At 42.9% G+C, this 18300-nt stretch overlaps 1 protein-coding gene across 1 annotated transcript in view; it reads right to left on the bottom strand.

Moving 5' to 3' along the window:
* Window positions 1-533: 533 nt before the first annotated feature.
* LOC119411049 (protocadherin Fat 3) overlaps window positions 534-18300 on the bottom strand; it is a 62426-nt gene continuing 44659 nt past the window's right edge. Inside the window, exons 22-24 of the mRNA XM_037677971.1 lie at window positions 16120-16179; window positions 13353-13388; window positions 534-2343 (exon numbers count right to left, since the gene is read on the bottom strand). Of these exons, the coding sequence (XP_037533899.1) occupies window positions 1745-2343; window positions 13353-13388; window positions 16120-16179 (695 nt within the window). The 3' untranslated portion in view covers window positions 534-1744. The remainder of the gene's footprint in view (window positions 2344-13352; window positions 13389-16119; window positions 16180-18300) is intronic.

Here is an 18300-nt window from a genome sequence, read left to right as displayed (position 1 = left end):
CGTGAAGCAGCTGCAGACGGAACGTGAAGCAGCTGCAGACGGAGCGTGAAGCAGCTGCAGACGGAGCGTGAAGCAGCTGCTTGTCATTCTGGCCTAGAATCCAGGTGTTTATCTACTTGCAGCAACATCAAATAAATGTAATTCAAATGAACATCTGGATTCTGTTCCTCCATCAACAAACTTCCTGTCGCGGCACCAACCAAACATCGTGTTGAAATGTTGGACCCATCGTTCTTTGGAAACACTTCTAGAAAGATGAAAAACCCGTCGGGACAAGTTTCAACGCATCTTAAAGTATCGCTGAGGCTGGTGATGTCAGATGGAGGAGCCACCATAATAATTACTATGAGTGAATGAAACATGATGTCACTTCTTTAAATAGCAGATTTTATGTTAAATCAATACTTGTAATGACATTTTGAGGTGAGACCATTAGAACTATATTATTATAAACTTTACAAACCAAAGAGAAAACGGTTGTTAAAACGATTGGAACAGATTTCGGAGCGTTTAACTCCAGCTCGTATTCTCCCTGACTGTCTACATTCACCCTCGCTGTAAAATCAGCTGGGCTTCTAAAAGAAAAACATTTTCCCATTCCAGTTTTTTATTACATTTCTAGACAGAAAATCTTTTTTTGAGTCTTTTTTTTTTTTTTGGTTCTGTTTGTGGTTAGAACAGGACAAGTATTTTCGACTGGTCTGCACAGCAGCAACAGATGAGCTTCTCTTTCTTCATACAAGTCTCCACCACGGTCACGTTCAGAAACAACCTTTCAACACTCGTAAAGTGACAGTTCAGATCTTTTAAGGTGGGGTTCTGTAGAAAGTTTATGAATCAGTATCTTACCTGTTGTAGATACAGTATCTCTTGAATGATTTCAGTTTGGAGGAATAAAGTTGAATTGTGACTGGACTGATGAGCTAAAGGCTAGTCAGAGTGAGATCAAGCAGTCTGGCCAGAGTTAGAGATTTAAACTTTATATTTCTTCAGGGTGAGATTGTTCAACTGTTACTGACATTTCATTTTCTTAAGCACGCCTTGAAGTTCTTCCACAAACCAAAGCTCCTGCTTCTGTCCTGTTTTCATGAGCTGCACCGGACCCCCTTCCTTCTCGTTAATGTGACCTTTGAACCCAGGGGAATGAAAACCTGTTGCAACCTCAGTCTTTTTTTAAGGAATGAATATGTTTGTCAGGTTTTCCAAATCCAATATCAGATCATTTAAACAAAAATATCAGTTGAATTATTTTTCAAAACATCTCATCAGTCAGAACAAACGTGTGGCACCAGGTCTGTCCTGTTTGAACCCCTGCAGCCACTGGGACTGTGTACTGGATGCTATGGGGGACTGCTGTCAACACAAAGTAAGGGACATGACGTGCTGGTCCTGACTCTGTTTGAACTGTTGCCACTCAGTCGACAGGGACGAAAACTTGAACTGCTGATCTCACCAGACAGAATCATGCTGACTGCAAGAAGCTCTGCGAGGCTAGCTTTCAAACTGACAAGAAAACGTGTGATGCTTTGGAACCAAAGCTCTTGTTAGAGCCCTACTTTCCACAGAAGCCCACTCCAAGAGATCGGATCCATCGTTCAGCATCTCCAGAAAAACTGTGAAGGAGTTTTAGACCACCTATAAATGGGAGGACATTCTGTGTGCAGTGTTATATGTTGGTGGTTTTAAAATGGAGTGTGGTGGAGGGCTGGTGCACCAACAGGCTCCTCGTGGCCTAGAACAGACTTCAGACTTCAGTTTGCTGCTGTGAGTCGGTGATGATGGTCACGCCTCGACGAACACCGTTTATACTTTCCAAACTGCTGCCGTGTTCAGAGTCCAGTCCACAAGGGGCCGACGTGTCCGAGGCAGACGACGTTCTGAGGTGCATATTTAGTGAGACAGAGTGAGTCAGATCACCATGTTCTACCTGACCCACCGAGGTGCTGAAGTCCCCATGGGGCACCTCCCCAGTGGGTATCTGATGGGAGGGGAGGTACTGGCTGGGGTGGAAGTGTGGCCGGGCGTGCTGGTGCCTTGTGCTACTGGAGTTCACAACAGTCTCCTTGGACACCGGCAGACTGGTGAGAAGTGGCGTATAAGGTTCAGGATAGTCTTCGCCCGTGGGCAGGGGAGGTGGAAATTCTTCTTCATGGGGAGGAGGATAGTCACTGTCCACATCATAGCCTCCGAGGTAGTAGTCTGATTCTAGTTCATTGGAGGCTGCTCCAGGACAAGGGGCCGAGCCGCCCTGGTCAGCGTCGGGAGCTGCCTCGTAGTTCGGCTCCTCTTCAGGGTCGGACAGTCTTGTGCTTGGCATCCAGTCGGAGGTGTCCCAGTGATAAGCTGCACAGTGAGAGGGAACAACGTTAGCAGTCCTCTTTAAAGACAACAAACTTCTGCTCAGTGTGCAGATGTGCAGCTGGCATGCATTCAGAAGGCGTAGACTCAGAAACATCAAGCCAAGTGAGGTGGAAAACAACCTGCGCAGAAAACATGCTAGCTTTCTGTAGGGTTACTGCATGCACACGTCTTCAAAGGCAGCATGCTTCACCTAGACTTCAGTCCACAAAAACATGTTCTGTGCCAAAGGATTCAATGAAACAAACACATAAACAGCAACAGTTGATCAAATTTAGGACGAGAAGGCGACAACAAGTGTATGGTAGTCCACAGCTGGAAATATGAGCGACAGAGACCATCGTTTTAATCCCTGGATTACCTTGAAAAAAACAACTTCATGTTGGTTAACATCTCCAAAACACAAAAGAATCAAACTGTCATGAGCTTGGAAAGAACCGTTCCGTGTGGTGCAGCCGGTGTCCGGTTGAGTTTTTAGGTGTTTGAATATCACAAAATACACAGAAGAGCTGGACATGAACGCTGATGGACAACTACATCGTGCAGACAAACAGCTGATGTTCTGGAGTTAGACTGGTCTTAGACATTTGTCTTGGTCACCAGTTAACGTACGCCTGTTTTCTACTGAACACCATTTGGTTCAAACACTTCATCTTAACAACAGAAAGGATGATGTGTCTCCAGCTGCTTCCAGATGACCACCAGAAACTGACATTTGATCAAACACCTCCGATATGTCCAAAAATGTTTTACAGAAGAACTCTGTTTCTTCTTGCTGATCTTTATTCTTGGTTCTTTTAATGTTTTTAGTCCTGTTTTCAGTTGAAAAGATTCAGATCTTTTAAATTAGAGCTTTGGGGGAAAGTTAAAAGTGATAAATATTCCACCTGATAGCTGTTTGGATGACGTCCCTTTGGAGAAACAGTCTAGTTCTACCAGGACTGACGAGTTAATGGCTGGTCTGAACCTGCTTCACATCAAAGCTGTTGTCTGAACTCTAAGACTTCACATTGTTCATATCAACCCTGTTTTATAAACATTTGAGTCAATGTTCATGTCACAAGTTATTTTGTGGCTCCTTGTAAGCATGGACGGGGCAGTAGCAGCTAGCAGTAGAACTTGGTGTGACACTGTGTGTAGCTTTAACTGTTTCTGAGGTTTCAGACTGGACCAGGTCAGGGAAGAGAAACTGCCTCCTCCAATTAAACACGTTTCCCCCTCAGATGAGCAATAACACCAGTAACACACTGTTTTAAACAGATTTACCAGTAAGACACCATTTTAAACAGATTTACCAGTAACACACCGTTTTAAACAGATTTACCAGTAACACACAGTTTTAAACAGATTTACCAGTAACACACCGTTTTGAACAGATTTACCAGTAACACACCATTTTGAACAGATTTACCAGTAACACCATTTTAAACAGATTTACCAGTAACACCATTTTAAAGAGATTTACCAGTAACACACGTTTTAAACAGATTTACCAGTAGCACACCATTTTAAATAGATTTACCAGTAACACACCATTTTGAACAGATTTACCAGTAACACCATTTTAAACAGATTTACCAGTAACACCATTTTAAAGAGATTTACCAGTAACACACGTTTTAAACAGATTTACCAGTAACACACCATTTTAAAGAGATTTACCAGTAACACACCATTTTGAACAGATTTACCAGTAGCACACCATTTTAAAGAGATTTACCAGTAACACACCATTTTAAAGAGATTTACCAGTAACACACCATTTTGAACAGATTTACCAGTAGCACACCATTTTGAACAGATTTACCAGTAACACCATTTTAAACAGATTCCAGACTCTGACCTGCCTGTAGGCTCAAACTTCACGCACAGGAACAAAAAGATGTTCTCACATCATCCAAGAAGGATGAAGTGAGAAGTCAGGAAGCCACGCCCACAATCCACACAAGGCAGCATGGGGGCGAGGAATAAGGTGGGTAAGATATTCAGTAAATCTACGTTATTACTGCCAGTTGGTCCAGTTGGTTCAGTTGGTCCAGTTGGTTCAGTTGGTCCAGTTGGTTCAGTTGGTTCAGTTGGTCCAGACCCTGAACTTCTTATCTTCTCACAGCACTGAACTTTTATTTGGGGAGTGGTGGCACAGAGGCTAAAGAAGACCTGCGATCAGAAAGTCACAGGTTCAACTCCCGGTACCGTCAACATCAAAATGTGGGTGGAAAAGATGGAACACCCACACCTGCCTACACCCTCGACCCATGAGCAAGGCCCTCAACCCCCAACTGTTCCCAAGAACAGGTCTCTGTTGAAAATGAGTTCTTGTGACTCAATGAGACTACCTGGATAAATAAAGGTAAATGAAAAAAAAAAAAAAAAAGTCCCATGACTTTGGTACGGGACAATCAGGGTTGAGGGTTTGAATCCTCCTCAGAGTGTGACGATCTTCTGAACAGGAAGTGTGAAATCAGGGCCAAAGTTCACGTGTAAATGTTTGAACAATTGAGTTTTTTTAAAACAGGTTTTATTTGACATGTCGGTCTGGAGAACGTTAGAGTTACCTGAAAGGACTAGATGAGTAGTTAGCATTTTGGTTTTAAACGTCATCAACTTAAAATGCCATGACCAGACCTCAACATTGATTTCTTATCCCCTAAATGAGAAGATGTAGCTACAGCGGGATCAGGGTGGGCTGACCAACCCGTGACCTAACGCATGGAAGGACGGCATGAACCCAAGAGTCAGCCGAGGTTCGGCTGAGGTCAGCAGCTGAAGGTCAGCAGCTGAAGGTCAGCATGGAGGGTGACAACTTCTGAAGAATCTGGGCCTTTCAGCTCATGGCGTCAGGAGTTGCAAAGGAGATGCAGCATCTTTGAGCAATCAATGGCTGGATTATCTTTAACTGGTTCATGAACTCTTATAACTGGTTTTCAACACTTCATCTGCATTGAGGCGAGCGTGGGGATTTAAAGGAAAAATCTTTACTTCTGTGAAAGGTTGTACAATGGAATCCTGAATCCTAGGAATGAAGTTAACATTTTACTACGTCCCTAATAAACGAGTGGACATCATTTTCACACATTCATTTTCAACCTATTAAAAACAATTTAAAAGGACATATTTCTTCTCTGCATAAAACTTTTTCTTTTTCAAGTCAGGAACAGTTTGGGACTCTGTCTCTGTAGATTAGATGTTCTGTGTGTGTCTGAAGGTAAACAACTTCTGCAGGCTGATAGCGGAGCCGTCGTATCAGAATGACCTTTTACTCAGAAAACTCGGAGGAGGTCAGAGAAACCAGGAGGACTTGTTACATCTTGTATCGTCATTATTCATCTTTTTGGATAAATCAACTCTTTTGACCACATTGTGGTTTTAAAGATGACTAATCAATGAAAAGCGTTAAAAAGTCGTTGTACACTTCTAACCACACTGTTGTTCATTTCATGAAGTGTTATGTTTTGGAGGGACAAGGTATGACAGGTCAGTCCTGGTTAAACCAGTTCCACATTTTTGTACTGGATTTTTAAGGTTACAGCTAAAACCGTTTCATGACTCTAAACTTTTTTCTATTTATTAGATTTATATACTGAATTATTATTATTGTGTTGAAGCGTCTGTCACAAATAAAATGATAGTAGCTGAGAATCTTTAAGTACATTTTAGCCCTATTCGCGCGGGATTAGTTTTACCTCGGGACCACATGTAATAAATAAATTACTCCCCAACGTCTGCTTTTTATGTGGCGCATTCGCACGGGATAACCAAAGCCTGAGATTTAGCTAAAATTTATGGACATCTTCCGGATATGATGTTAACGTGCTGCGTATCTGCTTGATTTTGCTCATTCTCTTCAGCCTTTTTTTGGGGGCGACCGTTACAGGTCAATAGGCTTTTGCTGGTCCAGGACACAAAAGGCTATTTGTGCAGCCTCCATTGCCAAAAGCAAATAAAAATGCACCCAGGAAACAAAAACAACCTAGTTACATATCTGACTCTGCCCATTTCTGTCCAAATCACAGAGATGCCTATTCACATTGGATTAGTATTACCACAGGACCTCGGAGTTCAGCAAAATATAGCAGGTAATTTGTTGGGGAATTTTTACTTTACAAATTACTGACATGGCCGATGCACACGGGATTAACAACACAGACAATTTCCGTAGTTATTACAAATAGCATGTGGTCCCTAGGTAAAACTAATCCTGTGTGAATAGGGCTGACGTCTTAATCTCTGGCATAAAAGGTGGTGGGCATTATGTATTCCTCAAGTAATGCTAGACGCTAATTTGAAAAGGTTTCTAATTTGCGTCGCTAGTAAAAATGAAAGCCGACAACTCTTAAGTGACATTCATGTGACTCCACATGAGTAAAGACTATTGAACTGGTGTCTTCTGGAAGATAGAATAGTTCAACCAAGGCTAAGCAGTGTTATTGTAGATTTCAAAGAGCACTGCACAGGATAGGTAATGGCTTCAATTTACAAGTAAGTTATGTCAATGGTCTTGCCGCTGCACACCACACTCAGCTGTGCTTTATTCATTTTTGAATTCAAATCTAAAAGTCCTTTTTTAAATTAGGGTCTGGCCTTCTGGAAGAGGAAGCAAGACGTACTGTGCACAGAAAAGCTGAAGGTGTTTCCCCCTCCACAGGAAGGCAGAAACTGATGCTGAAGGCCCCAAACCTCCCATGTATAGTTTCAAAGTAATGACAACTTCCTAACAAAGACAGCATACTCGTGAAGGTAGTATTGTGCTAGCATAGTGTGATCTTCTGGATGCACCCTGACATTGTCCATAACAGAGATGTGACTAAACGAGGCCCAGGGAGTGGTGCAACGTGGTGATATATGGTATATGCTGCTGACGTACAAAGCGTGGAAAGGGAGCAGTGGAGTGCCTCAGGGACGCAGAAAACAGCAGAAAAAACCTGTTTGGTGAGCACTAGGAAAGTACAGTAGCAGCATCATGATTGCCTTCATACTGAAGGTTCTCCGCCACTCTCTAATGTGTCATGTAGGTTGTGGAGAACATGGGGTGTCTTCATCCTGTGTGAACAGAGCCTTACAAAAAAAAACCAAGCAGCAATGAAACTCCTCTCAACCTGACCCCAGGAACCCATTTCATTTTGGAGTAAACGAGTGATATTTCAAACACCACCAGACAATGTTCATGCATTAAAGTTGAACAGGAAACATCAGCAGGCTGGTGCAGTGCAAACAGCCTCACACTGAAATGAATCTGAGGTTGGGAAATGAGCAAACAGCTTCCAAACAGCACAAACACCGAACAGGCAGGGGTTTACACACAGATGTTTAAATGAGGAAGGAAATGAGAAGATGAGATCTCAAATAATGGGATATGAAAGCACAGCACGGTGCACAGTGGGCAGACAAAATAACTTCCATAATGTGCTCATTGAAAATCTAAATTTCCTGCAGAATTTGTAGATGGTTGGTTGTAGTTTTAGATGGTCTTCTGACAGATGTGATGAGTTAAGGTTTGCTTTACTTTACTGGGTGTGGACACAACTTGTTTATTTAAATATAATGGACCACTGACAGTTATTTGTACAAGGTCTTGTTTAACCAATCATCTGACAGTCATGCACACCCTCGAACAGATGAATCATGAGAACTGTTACATAACCTACATGTTGTAAATACTCTGGTTGCAAAAGGCCATTGTCAGAACAAAGTGTGCAGAGTCAGATATGAGATTAAACCGGAGTACATTTCAAACAACGAGGCCCGTCTTACAAGATGGATGTTAATGTTCAGACGACCTCGTGAGCTCCTGGCACTGGTTCCCATGTTCAAACACCTGGCCAGTCTCCAGAGAGAAAATCTTCAACCTACCTGTGAAAACAAATGAACCCAGCCTGCGGCCTGCCTGCTCAACACCGCTTCTCCTTCCTGCACTCTCCTTCCCCATACCTGGAATCCCATCACCTCCTCTCTGGACCTACAAAGAAGAAACACACCAATTCTCCTCTCCCAGGGTTCCCCAGTTCACCTGTAAATAAAGATACAACCTTTTCTCCAGTTTTCCTGTGAATCTTTTTGTTATTTCGAACTCTGAACCCTAGTTCAAAAAATATGATTACCATGCAAAATGACAGAATGATCCAACGTGACCAAAATCTCCAGGGTTCATCTGAGGCTGAAAAGATTCATGCACTTTGGTTTCCCACAGTGACTCCATTGGATCCCACAAATCTGTTATTAAAACTTTAAACAACAACACACAGCACGTCAGAACATGGAACGACTGACTGGGAGGCATGCTGAAGAAAACTTTCAACCATCTCTGCAGACTCTGGATTTCCCTAAATCTGCGCTGCCAGCTTCCAAACAACCTGCAGTCTGGAAAGAGCCAATCAGTGGCAGCAAGGCCTTCTCTGTGGCCTAAACATAAGTCCTTCTGTAATGTATTTTCTCTTCATAGCTTTTCTCCTGGTTGCACAGCTTCCCGTAGCATGTTTAAATATACACAGTCGTATTTGGACCATCATCTGTTGCTAGGGCCAAGTAAATCTGCCTTGAGGCTTCCAGAATCATCAGTGCAGGCAACTGTAGCATAAAATAAATGACACTGAAACTGTTGCTTAACCAATCAAAGTTTTGAGTTGACGATGCCCGTGCTGTCTGGCAGGCATTTTACAGTGTCGGCATTTCCACCAGCTTTGATCTGACAGTCAGGAAGTGTACTGGTCAGAGCTAGAAAAAAAATCTAAACTCACATCCCATCGAGAAACTAACCTTCATAAACTTCCTTGTAGATTTCCACAAGATTTTGGAATATCCCTAATGTGCAAAATACGTAACCAGAAGGTTACAGGGCTTGATACAAGGTAACTGCACTGTGGGAGATCACGCCATCCACTTATGCAGGACTGTGGTGATCCAGTGGAACGAGAACGCATCGTAGAGCATGTCTTCAGTTCCTTAACGGAACAATTAAAGAATAAATTGGCCTCAAAAGATAAGTCTGTCTTTGGATGAACTAATAAAAATGGCTATTTGAAATGAAAATACTTGAGAAAAATTGTGTCAGCTGAGATTTTTTTAAATGTCTTTGTTTATATCCTGATGCATGCTCAATAATCCAGGTAGAAAAATCTAAAAAAGTTAAATCTGGTCCTCTGGACATTCATCCTCGGATGAGAGACGAAACGTTTCTACATTTTTTGTTGTTTTGCTTTGTTTTGGGTTTTTTTGAATGTCCAGAGGACCAGATTTAACTTTTTTAGATGTCTTTGTTTATGTTTACTTGGATCACATTCTTCTATTCAGAAAACCCAGAAATCCACCACATGTGATGTGAGAGCTATTCTGCAATGACTTGGAAAATCAACGCTTTGTTAAAAAATGTGGAATTTTTTGTAACAGTAGAATCCTTTGGATTTCAATGGAGGTCAGTACAGATCCGGAGGTCAAGGCAGTAGCTGAAAGGCCAACACCCACCACTCGTAAACAGCTTCAACATTTCCAAGGATTTGACAACTTTTACAGAAGTTCATCAAAAATGACAGTCAGACAGCAGCTCACTTGACTCCACTCACCTCTACCCTGCATCCTTTTATTGTGGCCCCCTGAAACCAGGAAAGCATTCAGTAGGTTAAAGCAACTTCTTACCTCTGCTCCCGTCCACATCTTCAGAAACAGAAGATGACAGAAACATCCTCAAGGTGGATGCTTTGGATTAGGAGTTGGAGTGGTTCTCTTCCAGTGTGATGAATCTGATGGAAAGTTACACCCCTGTGCCTTTTTGTCTCATCATCTCACACCAGTAGAAAATAACTAGGACATACTGAAGTAACTCTTTCTGGAGCGGTTCACAGTCGAGCGTGAAGCGGCTGGGATGAGAATCAGCACCTCCACATCTGAGGTCATGGTCCTCAGTCAGAAAAGGTGGATTGTTCTCTTCATGTCGAGGGTGAAGTTCTGCCTCAACTGGAGGAGTTCAAGTATCTCTGGGTTTTGTTCTCAGTGAGGGAAGAATGGAGCGTGAGATTGACAGATGGATTGTTGCAGCATCTGCAGTATTGTGGACTCTGTACCGGTCCGTTGTGGTGAAGAGGGAGCTGAGCTGTAAGGCAAAACTTCTGTTTACCAGAAAGGTCTACATTCTTACCCGCACCTCTGGTCATGAACTCTGGGTAGTGACTGAAAGAATGAGATCGTGGATCCAGGAGGTTGAAATGAGTTTCCTCTGCAGGGTAGCTGGACTCTCCCTTAGAGACAGGGTGAGAAGTTCAGTTATCAGGAGAGACTCAGAGTAGAACCGCTGCTCCTCCACATCCAGAGGAGCCAGTTGAGATGGTTCAGACATGTCAGACTGGAAGGAGACCCCGGGGAAGACCTAGGACACGCTGGAGAGACTATGTCTCTCTGCTGTCTTGAACACCTTGGAGTCCTCCCAGAAGAAATGGAAGAGGTGGCTGTGGAGAGAGATGTCTGGACCTCCCTGCTCAAGATGCTGTCCCCGAGACCTGAGTCCAGAACAAGAGGAAGACGATGGATGGATGGATACTGTAGGTAACGGTGAACTACTGTCCATAAAGTTTGCATTGGAAGAACAGAGACACTGGCTAGAGGGATCTTTCCTTCCTTTCATTGTCTGGACAGACCATAAACATTTGGTGTAATTACAATCTGCACAATGACTTGACAAGAATGCAAAATGTTCCTCGTTGCTTTTTGCCGAGTTTCATCTTACCATAACTCACCACCTCGTTATATAAAGGTAAAACCTGATGCTGTCTCCTGACAGTTTTTCCCATTCAAGGATTCTCAGTGACTCCGAAAACATCCTCCCCTCATCTTGCACCATGCTAACCTGGGAGATTGAGGGTCTCATAAGACGAGATCAGCAGGCAGAACCTGACCCTGGCACAAGACCTCCAAACCTATTGTTTGAACCCAACTCAGTGAGTACACAGTTTGAAATGGAAACGACACTTCCTCACATTGTTAGAGTTTGTATCTGCATGTCAGCTCTGTGCCCGAAACAGAAAAGGTAATCAGCCGTCTGAGGGTTTCCTGCAAACTCTTCCCACTCCTCATCGCCCTTGGCTTCACACCACCTTGGATTTAATTATTGGTCATCCTCACCGCTGTGAACAGGTTTTCTAAAACAGCGCATCCCCCTCAGTGACCCTCAGCTCTGGAAACTGCTCATCTCCTGAGCCAGCATGTTTTCCAGCTCCATGCATCACGCTGGATGCAATTTCTGACCAAGGACCCCAGTTCATATCTCAGATGTGGAAGATCTCACATCTGGTTATCATTCACATTTCAATGGTCAAATGAAAAGTTATAAATAAGAAGTAGAAACTGCCTTAAGCTGCGTAATCAATAATAATCCTTCCAGTTGGAGTTCACTTTAGAATGGACTGACTATGCTCACAACACTAATGTCCTCAGGTGCATCTTCTAACACGAAAATGACTCGAAGCACACAAAGAACACCTCAGACAGCTCTGCGAACATCCTACAGAGGACCAGTCAGAGTCCCAACTGGACCCTATCAAACATCTCAATATGAAAATGGCTCCTCCATCAGCCCCCACACAACTGGGCTTAGTTAGCAGAGTGAAATAAATTACAAAAAAGAACGTGAGAAGATCCTCCAGGCCAGATTCATAGTTTGTCTCGTCTTGTTGTAGACTCAAGTCTGGAACTGACGCCAATGTGCCTCAAATCAAAACTGCGGAAAAAGATCTGAATACTTATGGAAGTGCGATATTTCAGGTTTTATTTTTGTATAAATGTTTGCTTTTGCTACTGAGAGAAGATAATTAAAAAAACTTAAAAGTGTAGAAATGATTCTATGATGAGGCTGAAACAACGAAACTCCAAAAAGTGAAGGAGATCTGAAAACTCTGAAAGATGAAGGACTTGCCAAACCTTTGGAAAAGCAACAACAACGTTACTATCTAAAGAAAAGTAGGTAGTTTAAAATGTCTGGATATCCACCTGCTCTAGCACTTCCATCACCAGATGACTGATCAGAGCAGGAACACTTCTGAGCTGTCAGAAATCTTTAAGGTCATCATTCACACCTCAAAACTAAATATTTTGTGACAGCAAGATATTAATTGCACTTAGGCCTGTCACGATAACAAATTTTGCTGGGCGATTAATTGTGTCAGATATTATTGCGATAAATGATAATGTTTGAAATTGACAATAATTGGTAATTATTGTCAAATTTAAGAAAAAATATTGGTTAATTTTTGTGTGTAGTACATTTGTTTGACCACTGGATGGCAGCATACGACTGTTTGAGCTGAAGGATGGATAGTGAGGGAGAGAGCAGCGTGTCTCTAAGAAAAATGGGAGGGAGGCCCCTTGACGTGACATGGGCTGTCTGCCCTTCCTTTATTCGGTTCTCAATATGGCAGACGCTCGGTGGTTTGAGCTCTTTAGCATTTTTCACACAAAGCTTTTAATTAACAAATCAGTAAACAAGTTCTCAGCTTCTTTTTGCATAGAAAATCAACTTTTTACACAAAGGCACGAGTTTCAACCGTGAATTTTGGAGCTTGGACAAGACGAAGGTTTTGTCCCGTGGTCGGCCTGTTAGCTTAGCTCGTAGCGTAGCTTCTCAGCTTAGCTGCTTTGAACGATCCAAAAACGCAATTTTGGTTCAACCAGATTTTAAAAAGAAAGGGAGGGGTCAGTGAAGAACCGGAGTTGAGTCTTTTTTCATCCAGTGTCTTCAGTAGAAAGAGAGAGACACGAAGAAACGATAAAGCTGATAAATGAAAACGAGGTCGATAATTTTCATTTATCATGCGATTAATAGATTTATTGTTTATCGCACAATCGCAGTTACTGAAACTAACTCGTTTCATGCTGCTCACAATTTGAACTTTATCCTAGACTTTTACCTTTGCCATTAAAACAAGTTATTTTGTCTACTCACTGTTACCACAGAGATGGAAGGATAAAAGGTACGAGCAATAAAAAGAGAGAGATGGAGGGCTGGTGGTCACCTTTGTTGTAGGTTTCACCTCGGTCCATAATCGACACTGTCAGGAACACATGAAAAACAGACTGGACCACACGTGTGTAAAGTTTTTCAATAAATACATGAATGAGGTCAAATCAGTCTAAAGAAGTCCCCACTTCAATGTCCTGTCACACTCCGTTACAGAGGGGGCCAAAATTAAAACTTGTTTCAAACCAAGGGCCACACATGAACTCCAGTCACATGACATCTTGTATTGGCTACAGGTTCCTCAACAACACTTTCATTACTCACTGATGTTCTCTGTCGCGCATCAAAATCAACATTTACTGAAGAATCCAAACTAATTTCAAAGGTTCAAAACTTCCATGTTATTCAAAAGAAGTCTGCACTCAAAGAATGCTCAGCTTTCAAGCTGAATAAGAAGCAATAAAAATATTTTACTTAAAAATGTCATCTTGGGGGCTGAATAAAATGTCAACAAGGGCCATATTTGGCCCTCAGGCCTCGAGTTGGACACGTGTTTTCAAAGTGTTCATAAGCGCTCCACCTTTCTTGCATGACTAACAGAGCTTCACTTTTGTTTTGCAAAAACTTTGAACCTGTTCCAAAATTTGGAGCCAAATTCTCTTCAAATGGTCCAAGAGGCAGCAGAAGTCTGGAGCCCCTGCAGAACCTGCTCAGCTCTCTTTATGCAAACTCTCAGCACAAACTGCACTAGAAGTTTCTGTAAAAGCATTGTTATGTGAAAATAAGTAAAAAGTTTGGCATCTGTCAGTAATTTTGTGTCAAAGTCTCCCCCCCCCCCCCCCAGTCACAACCCAGGAAGATACTTTTCTGTCAAATCGCCTCAAATTGTGAAGCCAACCAGCTTCTGTCTGTACTGAGTTGGTCCACAGTTAAATGAGATAATACGCTGCATTTAGCAGCAAAAACCCCATTATGTATGAAGATGACTTCCAGAGTATAAAACACGTGAAGCTCAGAGTCTGAGTGAAATATTTAGTGAGAGCTTCAGGATAAGAAACAGAGAACAGGAGCACAGCTGCTCTCACAAAACATGCAGGGTAGAAATGATCTGTGATGACTCCTGCCCTCGTTACGTAACGTGGCTGGGACGCAACAAGAACAATCTGCCTTGTAGTCAAAAACTGAACCGAGAGCGAGTCCACCTGAGAGGGTCCACCTGAGAGGGTCCACCTGAGAGGGTCCAGGGATCACGGTTTGATCTGAGATGGAAACCAAGGAGCATTATTTGATTCAAAAAGATGTAGTGATGGTCCACCCCAACTCTACAAGAGAACAAATGGTTCACACCTGCCTGTCAGCTCCAGCATACTGCACAGTGGGGAGCACTGGTTTTGGGTGGTGGTGGTGGTTTGGGGGGGGGGGGGGTACAGAAAAGCTGGAGCAACAGCCAGGAGCTGTGCACCTGCAGTTTTTCAGGACCTCAGCATTTTAATTTGCTGACCCTACGTTAGGCTTTAAGGACCAGTTCTTGGAGGAGACGTCCTAAGAACTATCATCTTCCTGCAGTGGACAGGAGCCAGAGTCTTCTCAGTTCGGTTGTCAAGGCAACAAGACAGAGCTTCAGTTAAAACTGAAGCAGTCCATACAAACTACTTTATCAGCGTTTACATTGTTGTCTCTTGGACGGAGCTTCATGTGATCTTCTCCGGTTCCTCACACTGAAGGCCAAGTTCATTCAACCTTCATTTAGACAGGTTAATCCCACTGAGCCTCATGGACTCATTTACAAGAGAGACCAAGAGAGACAGAGTCCACTGGAGGTCACTGGAGGTCACAGGAGGTCCCTGGAGGTCACAGGAGGTCACGACCAAATCATAATTATATAGAGAGCACATTTAAAAACAACTGCTGTTGAGCACAGTAACTTCAAAGCACAGGAGACCATAAAACGATGCCATAGTTTGCATATTATCTGGAGTTGGGGGGGGGGGGGGGTCTCCTGCGTGCTCAGCTCCATGTTCATCAGGATGCATGAAGGTGCAACGAAACGTGTGTAAGGTTTGATAGATCTGAATATTTTAGTGAGGATGCAGTTTTTACAATTTGTCCCTACGCCAACCTTCAGTTCCTACATGAGGTTCCTGATGAACCTTGGAAGACCAGCATGGACCTGCAGAAAACTAAAAACAAGTGAAGGAGGTCAGACAGGTCTGCAGGACCCAGTCCGTTCAGGACCACTCATGATCTGCTGCAGGAGGAAACCAAGCAACAGAACTAAAGTTGTGTGAAAAACAAAACCTTACAGAGTTCAGGTGTCAGACTCGGTCAGGTGGTTAGTCTACTTGATCCACCCTGATCAACTCTGAACACGGTACGTGATCAAAATTTATGCACAATATATCAAATATTTGGCTAAATCAGCGTGCACACTATCAATATCGCAAAAGATTCGTAAAGCCCCAGCTCCTCTACAACCCTCCTTCTCCAACCTGAGAAGACTCTGGTCTCTGCCTGCTGCAGGTAAGATACTGACTGTTGACAACGTTTCCACATATTACACTTGAAAGAGTCTGGCCTACCCTTTAATTTGTCTAACGTTTCTTCCTAATCTGAGTTTTCATTTCCTCCGGGACCAAACCAACAAACCTGAGCCGGTTACAGAATCACTTTCTTTCTGATAGAAATGGTTCTGAAGATCATTTGGGGTTTGTCTGGCTGCCCCCGAAAAGTGTCAGTCAACAAATAAAAATAGAAAAGACTCAAAGACAAAGCAACAAATGGAAGAACACGTGAAGAGTCACAAAGAAGATGAGACATGGTACCTTCACTCTCGATTGTGTCGACTGCATCGTTAACCAGTCGAATGACAGTCACAATGGAGGCTTGAGGAGGAAAACAAGGAGCACGTGAGTTTTTAAAAACAAGCATTTGTAGTGAAAAGAGCTCAGAGCGGCGCTGGCTGGGGCTGCGCCTCATCTCATGCTCTCAGCACTGATTGTACGTAGAAATACAAGCAGAGCTGTGACCAGCTGAAGCTCTTCTGTCGTTCCAGTCGACTTCTTGTGAATTAGACTTTAAGGGAATTTGCACAAAATATTGTTAATACATACACATTTTAAATAAATGAACTAATAGAGCAGGCAAAGACAACAACAATACATTAAAAATAAATAAATGCAAGAACAAGACAATAAAAACCTGAAAGACCTTGTTTTATTTCTTACAACATCAGCGGATAAACTTCTGTTACTGCGGTGACACCGGTCGGCCTAACGCAGACACGTTTGGAGCAGTTCTGGTGAAATCACTTGTTGAAGAGGACAGACTGATTCAATGAACATGAAAGCACAAAAACAAAGCTCCTGCAGACAAGCCACAAGCACCAAAGCACACTGTGGATGTGGAACAAGCGACAACCCATTCTCATGCCAACTGCCTCACATGAGTCTGATGGATCGCGGGGAAAGGAAGATTTAGACGTGGCTTTTGAAGACGGTCAGTTTCAGGGTCCCTTATAAAACCATGGCTCAATGACATGGATGAAAAGACCGTCCCCTCCTTACATCACCTTTAGTAAGTCACAGAAACCTTCTTAAAATGCTTCAAGCCAGGCCTGAGATGCCGTCATTCCATCTCAGTGTGATCTATGAAAGGGTTGAGGCAGCATGAGAGGTTAAAGTGAACCTGTTACACCTCAGAGGTTAAGGTGAACCTGTTGTACCTTCGACTGTGCACAGCAGGATTTCAAACATTCCTGCATAGCCTGACATTAAAGACTTTGGACCACAGGCTTGAAGATACATTCACACTTGTAGTCTTGTTGACAGTTTGCAACTAAACATCCAGTGAGCCGTATAACTACATTCTGCACGGCCAAATATTGAGTCATGATTTTTTCTTGTTTGCTCAACTAACAAAACTCTATTCTAGTCTGTGCAGATTATTTTATCGCCAACCTCTTTCAACACTGTACCACTCCGGCCCACTTTGAACCCACCTGGGCAGCTGTCCTCGAATAAATACGAGGTCAGTTCGATAATTTTTTCACATTATTTTTTGTTATATTGGGTAGTAATCTTGGATATTTTCTGTCATGATGAGAGCTTCTGTGCATGTGTAAAAACAAGAGCTGTAAAACTCAAGAATCACTTAAACTAAATGGAGAAAAGTTCAAAACATCCACAAAAACTAAGCACATACTTTGAGAAAAAAAGTTGCACAAACTGATACAGTGTACATTACATGTACAAAATTCAAGGTGACAATATTGTAAGTGTCCTTGACTCACATGAAGAAGTTGAGAGATCCTCATGAAAGTTAGAAACATTTCTGAGACACCATCAAAATTGATATTTTGCCAGTTAGCCACCACAACAATCCTAGACCAATGTGATACCAGCTTCATGCGAACTAGTCATCAACAGTCCAAGACCAGTGGAATAGCAGCTTCATGCCAACTAGTCACCAACAGTCCTAGACCAGTGGGGTACTAGCTTCAAGCCAACTAGTCACCAACAGTCCTAGACCAGTGAGATACCAGCTTCATGCCAACTAGTCACCAAAAGTCCAAGACAAGTGTGATACCAACTTCATGCCAACTAGTCACCAACAGTCCTAGACCAGTGAGATACCAACTTCATGCCAACTAGTCACCAACAGTCCTAGACCAATGTGATACCAACTTCATGCCAACTAGTCACCAAGAGTCCAAGACCAGTGAGATACCAACTTCATGCCAACTAGTCACCAACAGTCCTAGACCAGTGGGATACCAGCTTCATGCCAACTAGTCACCAACAGTCCTAGACCAGTGGGATACCAGCTTCATGCCAACTAGTCACCAACAGTCCTAGACCAGTGAGATACCAACTTCATGCCAACTAGTCACCAACAGTCCTAGACCAGTGGGATACCAGCTTCATGCGAACTAGTCATCAACAGTCCAAGACCAGTGGAATAGCAGCTTCATGCCAACTAGTCACCAACAGTCCTAGACCAGTGGG

This window comes from Nematolebias whitei, chromosome 6 (genome assembly GCF_014905685.2).
Source record: "Nematolebias whitei isolate Nwh7 chromosome 6, NemWhi1, whole genome shotgun sequence".
Taxonomy (NCBI): domain Eukaryota; kingdom Metazoa; phylum Chordata; class Actinopteri; order Cyprinodontiformes; family Rivulidae; genus Nematolebias; species Nematolebias whitei.
The sequence above is the reverse complement of the archived record's forward strand: the minus strand, read 5'-3'. Positions and strand labels throughout refer to the sequence as shown.